An 8,019-nucleotide genomic window follows, 5' to 3' on the forward strand; every position below is an offset into this window, starting at 1 on the left:
TAAAATAATCTCTGTAAAATACTGGCTTTAACAAAACTGTACTGAGACAACGCGGCGGCGATGTCCGCGAGCCAGGCGAGTGCTGCGGCAGCAGCTGCGGGGTTCTCGCACACGCACAGGGCAGGGCAGGGCGGCAGGGCGGCTTGGGCTTCGGCCTCCCTCCAGTTCCCAGGAAGGATAATACTATCCTTAGTTATAACCATAATGAGATGAGTACTGGCAGTGGTGTTAAGTGCCATTTTGAGCTGGCGGCCAGCGCAGAAGCAGCAGCAGCAGAGGCGGAGGCACCGGTGCCTCTTTCTCCTCCCCTTCAGCCTGAGCCAGGGGAGGGCAGGCGCTCGGGTGGCTGGAGGCGGTTCCGCTGCCCAAGAAGGGGAATTCTCTTCACCAGGAAATGGAGACTGTTCGATCACCAGGGGCACAAAGTTATCATTGTTGGGCTGGATAATGCAGGGAAAACTACCGTCCTTTACCAATTTTCTATGAATGAAGTTGTACATGCATCACCTACGATTGGAAGTAATGTAGAAGAAATAGTGATTAATCATACGTGTTTCTTAATGTGGGATATTGGTGGACAAGAATCTCTTCGTTCTTCCTGGAACACATACTATACTAACACAGAGTTTGTAATTGTTGTTGTGGACGGTACAGACAGAGAAAGAATTTCTGTAACTAGAGAAGAACTGTATAAAATGTTAGCCCATGAGGACCTAAGGAAAGCTGGATTGCTGATTTTTGCTAGTAAACAAGATGTTAAAGAATGCATGACTGTAGCAGAAATCTCCCAGTTTTTGAAATTAACTTCTATTAAAGATCACCAGTGGCATATCCAAGCATGCTATGCTCTTACTGGAGAGGGATTATGCCAAGGACTTGAATGGATGATGTCACGATTTAAGATTAGATGATCTCTACTGACCTCTTCTCATAGACTTTGTATAAACCAAGTGCTGGACTTTATCTGAAAGCTGCAAAAATTAATGGTTTAGATATATTTATAATAAACTGATTTAAACTTTTTCTATAAGAAGAAAAATTAAGACCACTCATTTGAAAACAAAGATGAAGTCTCACTTTCCAATCTGCTTTCTCATTAGTCCCTTCCAAAGCAAGGTCTTTAAAGCTGTGATTGCCATTTTTCTCGTAATGAATCCTCTCAGGACATTGTGTAGCCTCTGGTAAGTACAAAGGGAGAAGGAGACATTTTTAACTTTAAGTGCTTTATTGTCAGTATAAGCCTCCCTAGTTGAATGTTGTTCTCTTCTTGTTCCATTAAGTCAGACTACAAATCAGCACATATTCAGTTTCCAATATTTTAAAATGTAAGGTTACTTATGAAAAGTATTTTACATAAGGTTGTATATCTAATGTGTATATACTTCAAGTTCAAGTTTATGGCTTTGATTTATGTTCCAAAGAAAAGCAAATAACACAAAAGGTAATACTATCCTTAGTTATAACCATAATGAGATGAGTACTGGCAGTGGTGTTAAGTGCCATTTTGTGCTTTCCCCTGTGTACTCTGTATTGTACTAACCAACCCACAAAATTATTGAGCTGCTCTTAAAAAAAAAAAAGCGAATGAAAAAGAAAGAAAAGGAGAAAGCTCGACATTTTGTACCTATTTTTTTGTTGATCAAATTACATACATGAAAACATGTAATCTGAGTGGAGTATCTGCAAACTTTCAGCTTAGTGTTAGGAATGGACAGAATTTCACATTGAGCAATTCTTGTTCCCTTTGTTGGATCTATGCCATCTAAATTACTGAGAAAATTGTTAATCCATTAATCATTAATTATGATTAAAATTATCAAGTGATTTTTTTCCCGCATTAATTGGAAGCTATTGTGTAAAATATGCCTACCCAAAGAAGTATCATCCTATAAATATTATAAAATAATTTACCTAGAGTCTTCTTAGGTATTGAATTATACAAGCAGTTAGAGTGAGTTTGAGATAAAAAGTACTTATTTTCTAAGCAACAAAGGTTATTTCTTAATTTGAAAATTTCTTATTTCTGGAGTTGGGATAGTTTGAGATTTTTTTTGTTTCTACGCTTTTTTTCTTTTTCACTTCTTACTAACCAGTGTGAATGCATTGACAACTATAAAATACAATTTTTTTAATGCTATTAAGAGTTGATCAATGCATGATAAATTATTTTTACAAAGAAGTAACTTGGCCCCAAATATCTTATGTTTGCCTAGTGTATTTTGTTTTTCACTGAAAATGGAAAGATATGAAGGTTGAAGGTATTTTTATTGTACTTGTAAACAGACTTATCCTAAATGTGTTCACACATATTTTTGGGTACTCTCTTTGTATATGTTTCATGCCCTGAAAATCTGAAGGCTGATCCAAACTGGCATGTTTTAGAATGTTCAATAAAAAAAGTAACTACCTTGAATATGAGCCTTTTGGATTTCACGCAGATTTTGGTGAGGAGTAATAGTATATACTACAAGCATTGACAAAACTTTGAAAGTTTCTTTCTGTAAAATATAATATACTCAGTAGCTAAATCCAAGTCAGGCATGGGAGATCAGTGTTTAACAGTGGATGTTTTGTGTTTGTATTTATATTATAATGTTCATAATGCAAGTATAACATTTTATAATATTTTAATATTTGTCAACTTGCTTTTACAAAAGTAAAATCTAAATTACTAAAAAAAACCCAATAAAACTGTACTTTTGCCAAAATGAATATAAAAAAAAGTAATTTATATGGAATGAGCATATACTAAACTCTGATATATATTAATTTATTTGATGACTTATCCAAACATTACCAGTATTCAGGGAAAACACTGATTAAATTCATTGCCTTAGAGGGGCGCCTGGGTGGTGCAGTCGATTAAGCGTCCGACTTCAGCTCAGGCCACGATCTCTCGGTCCGTGAGTTCGAGCCCCGCGTCGGGCTCTGGGCTGATGGCTCAGAGCCTGGAGCCTGCTTCCGATTCTGTGTCTCCTTCTCTCTCTGCCTCTCCCCCCTTCATGCTCTGTCTCTCTCTGTCTCAAAAATAAATAAAAACGTTAAAAAAAATAAAAAATAAATAAATTCATTGCCTTTAGAGCCTGTGCTTTTTTTAGTCATAAAATTAAAACTTTACACATATCTTTCAATTGTGTCAATGTAAAAATAGTTTTAAGTTAAGAAGATAAAATACAGTAGATATAATGGTGTGTTGGCTATATTTGTGTCTTTGAATATTTAGACATTTGGTTTGAATTTAGATACATGTCTTCATTTGTACTGCTGTTTAGGCCCTGACAAAGTTAGTGTGATGAACTGAAAGAAGTGTAATATTCTATTTATATTATATTTTGAAGAAAGGAGAGTTCATTGTATACTAAAAAGATGGTCGTGTAGAAGAAATGTGACTTAAACGGAATTTTATGAGATTTGCAGAGCAGTTGCGATGACAGAAGATAAGTCAAGAGAAAGAAATAACAAAATCATGAAAGCAGAAGCAACCACACATACCCACAGGAACTAAAGGAGCCTCCTGGTTCAGGAGCTCCTCACTGATGTCCAAGGGTACAGGAAGTTGGAGCCTTTCAAGGAGACTCTTAAAAAGCAGGCAGTGGAGTTTAAGACTGAGACAATTGTAACCTACACAGAAATTAGAATTAAAATCACAATTTGGAACCTTGAAAGAATTTGTGTCCATACAGAGCCCATTATCAGTTTCATTTTCTCTTCTTTCAAAAACAAAACAAAACAAAACAATTTTATCTAGTGTCTTTTAAATTCCTTTGACATCAAGGATTTTTAGCTTACTTAGATTATATCCCTTTAATTCCTCTCATAATTTTTTGCATTTGGTAAAGATTACTAAGTAAATGGTTAAATAATAAACTAATTACTCATACCATTAGCTTATTGAAAGAAGATTTTTAATTATTCTAATATTGATGCTGCTGTGAGACTTTATTTCTAACTGAATCGTGAATCTCTCACAGATGAGGAGTAATTCTTTCAGTTTGCCAAGCAGACTTTTTTCACTTGCCAATTGAAGGATATTTGGGTTGTTTTAATTCTGAGTGATTATGAGTAGAGCTTTCCTGGGTTGAATAGTGTCTTCTAAAAATTCATGTTCACTCAGAGCCTATAAATGTGACCTTATATGGAAATAGGGTCTTTCTAGATGTGATCACGTTAAATGAGGTCATTCTACATATAGTAGATTCTAAATCCTGTGACTGGTGTCCTTGTCAGGAAAGGGACATTTGGATATACAGAGACACAAAGTACACGCAGAAGGGAAAAAGTCCATTTGGAAATGAAGGCAAACTTTGGAGTGATGCAGCTAGCCAAAGGAAACCAAGGATTTCTGGCAATCACCAGCAACTAGGAGGAGGCAAGGAAGGTTTGGATTCTTTCTGAGAGCCTACAGAGGAGGACTTCTTGCCTCCAGAATGAGAAGACAATAAATTCCCCCTGTTTTAAGCTATCTAGTTTATCGTATTTTGTTACACAGACGTATGAATCTAATATAGAACTGCTATGCTAGGTCATATGATTATTTGCTTAGCTTTTGTAAGAAATTGTCAAATTGTTTCTTACTTAGCCTTCCCACCAGAACTCGATGAAAGTTCTGTTTGTTCTGGGTCCCATCCGGCCCCTAGTACACTACCTTTTAATTTTAGCAGTCCCGAGAGATGTGCAATAGCAATTAACTGTGGTTTCAAATTTTGCATTTCCTTAGTGACTGATGTTATTTTTGATGTGGTTGTTATCTAGATCTCTGAATTAGGCCTTTAAATGCCATTTATCCCCCCCTTCATTTCCTAAAATGTGTTTCCCTTGTCTCTTTTTCTCTTCTCTTTCGCTTAGTTGAATTTATGTCAATTTTTTTTTCATATCATGATAATGGAGTTTCAGGAAGAATCATAGGTTAATGCATGCATTCAACCCACCATCTTTCCCAGAACTCCAGGCTTGATTTTTATTCAAAATTACTTACAAATATGAAGGTGGAAATTAAAGAGACAGGTTTGATAAAATATAAATTATACAAATTAAGGAAATTGCATTGCCTTTGAAATTAACTTCCTATTTTTATAGCAGTGTAGACATCGTTACATTCATTGCACACCCATTGACAGTAAGATATAAGCTTAAAGTACATATGTAAGAATGCATAAAGTTTCATTTCCCGACTCTTGATAAATTTAAACATTCTAAGTCAGCATTCCTAATGTACTTAACCTCTATGATGATTTCAAAACACCTCCAATTTTTTTTTATTCCTCCTTTCAAGAGATGAGGCTGAACTTCCCTTCCCTTGGGTGTAGCCTGGGCTCAGTGACTTGCTACTAATGAAAATAATGAAAGAGAAGTGATGGGATATGAGTGTCTTTTAGCTTTTCTTTTTAGCTTAGCTAAAAGACACTGTGATCCAGCTCTCAAGATTTTATTTCACTCTCTATTATACTTGACTCATATAGTATTTTGGCACATCCAAGGGAAATAGGAGAAAACAAAGAACATGAAGCACCAATAAAATAAAGCTATTTTCTGTTTCCTCTATTTCATTTTCCCTTATCCTGTCCAGCATACTCTGGAGGCTGGTGGTTTTCTTGTTTTGTTTTTTTCTGTTGTTGTTGTTTTAAAAGTTTTTTTAAATCTTATCTTCAGTTCTCTACCAATGAATTAAATGACCATGATAAGAGTCCTCTGGTGTGACATTTGACATGTAAAAGAAAAACTAGAGAATTCATATAATTTTTTTCTCTCTCTCAGGAAAGCCTTGTGAGAACTGAAACCAACATATTTTCCTGTGTTCATGTTAAAGAACTCTGGGACTAGGCATCTTTTCCTTTCTCTATATTAAACAATGTGAGGATAGGGAAAGATAAGATCGATACTTGCTACATTAGAATAAGTTCAGTACTTGCTGTTAGATGAGATTACAAAGTATGTGAACAACTGACATGTCCAGATGAACTACGTGATCATCCATCCATCAAATACCAGGATCCCTGGGCTCACAATCCAAATTTTATGATTTTATCAACTCTGCTTATTCCCAACTAAAACCCTAATAATATCTTCTCCTGATTATCTCCTTCTAGGAAGGATACTACTAATTATCCCCTAAGGGATTGTTCTTTATTGCAGTTGGCTTTGCTTCAACAATAGATTTCCTGCTTATCCTTTGAATATCAACACTTGTCAAGATTATTGTCCTTCTAGGAATAGGAATTTAAAAAAAATATAATGTGACAAAGCTACATGATGATTCGATTCTAGTTTGTATCTTCACACAGTTCTCAAACCTTCAAATGAAGTTGTATATCCTATATCTTTAATAAGTTGAGAATATGATGGAGAAAAGAATATAAAAATACAACTGAAAGTAATCTAAAAAAATATTACATTGGAATCATCTTAGTTTATCCCTAAATAAAATTACTTATATATCTAAAGGGTTCAGGCATTTTTAAAATGTTTATTTATTTTGAGAGGGAGTGCAGGCTCTTGGCATGTGAGGGGGGGAGGGGCAGAGAGAAAGGAGGAGAGAGAACCCCAAGCAGGCTCCTCGCTGTCAGAGCAGAGCCTGATTCAGGACTCAATTCAGGTCTCAATCTCATGAACCGTGGGACCATGACCTAAGCCAATATTAAGAGTCGACACTTAACCAACTGAGCTATCCAGGCTCCCCTAAAGGGTTCAGTCATTTTATTTTCCTACTGGAAATGGACCTTACACAAATGGACATAGTGAGTAACACTTGAAATAATAGTAAGAGGTAATCTGCCATTTCTACATGGAATGGGCATTCTTTAGCTCTTCTTCATTTATATATCACTAAAAATTAACTTCAGACTCTTTACTGAGAACATATTCTGACAATTTTGGTGGTGCTAAGTAGAACAGGATGACACTAAGTGATGTGAATAACAGAAAAAGAGGAAGTTACAATCAAACTGTGTATAGAGTACTACTCAATCTTTACTTACTCAGGAATACACCCACTTTGTCTTTCATTAATTTTGAAAGATTCTATTTCTGTGCTCTCATCTGCTTCAGAAACTAAATGTTTGGCCATATTTGAATAGTTTTTGGGTCACTCAGTTATCATTTCTACACATGTGGGAGAACTTAGCATCACAGAATCTACTCTCACAGTTAAACAAGATTTCAAAGGCCCTCTAGTCAATGAATGTAAACTTAGATTCTGCTTTATTTTAATTTTTATTCTCTATCCTATTTATTTTGTTTGAAAGTCAAGATTAGTAGTTCATCCATATAACAATCTCTCAGATATTTTCAAGACAATCATCATACTTTACCCTTCTTTCTCTAGTTTGTCTACCATTCCTCAAAAATAAAATACTTAGTTCCTTGGCTATTTCTTTCACTTTCTCTAATCTCCTAATTATTATAAGTATTGCATACTTTAGACTAAAATTTTTTAAACTTTTATTTTTAAACAATTATAGAGTAACAAGACGTTGAAAAGTAAGTAGAGAGAGGTCACAAGTACCTTTTACCCAGTTTTCCTCAGTGTTTACCTCTTATATATTATAATACAGTATTAAAGCCAGAATAGTACATTGATACAACTTGTGTATGACATTCTACCTCATCTTATCCCTTGTGTGGATTTGTATAAGCACCACCACCATCAACATAAAGATCTATGGAATGGATAAAGAAATTTTGGTTTATATACACAATGGAGTACTACGTGGCAATGAGAAAGAATGAAATATAGCCCTTTGTAGCAACGTTGATGGAACTGGAGAGTGTTATGCTAAGTGAAATAAGCCATACAGAGAAAGACAGATACCATATGTTTTCACTCTTATGTGGATCCTGAGAATCTTAACAGAAACCCATGGGGGAGGGGAAAGAAAAAAAAAAAAAAGAGATTAGAGTGGGAGAGAGCCAAAGCATAAGAGACTCTTAAAAACTGAGAACAAACTGAGGGTTGATGGGGGGGTGGGAGGGAAGGGAAGGTGGGTGATGGGTATTGAGGAGGGCACCTTTTTAGATGAGCAC

The 8,019-nt window shown here is 35.4% G+C and overlaps 1 protein-coding gene across 1 annotated transcript; it reads left to right on the forward strand.

The window, feature by feature from the left end:
- The first annotated feature begins 467 nt into the window (after positions 1-467).
- Positions 468-951, forward strand: LOC122215089 (ADP-ribosylation factor-like protein 5A). Its single transcript, XM_042930251.1, has one exon. It carries the CDS (start codon positions 483-485, stop codon positions 909-911), a length of 429 nt encoding a protein of 142 aa, XP_042786185.1. The 5' UTR covers positions 468-482; the 3' UTR covers positions 912-951.
- Positions 952-8,019: the final 7,068 nt, after the last annotated feature.

Source organism: Panthera leo, chromosome A3 (assembly GCF_018350215.1).
Source record: "Panthera leo isolate Ple1 chromosome A3, P.leo_Ple1_pat1.1, whole genome shotgun sequence".
NCBI classification, from domain to species: Eukaryota; Metazoa; Chordata; class Mammalia; order Carnivora; family Felidae; genus Panthera; species Panthera leo.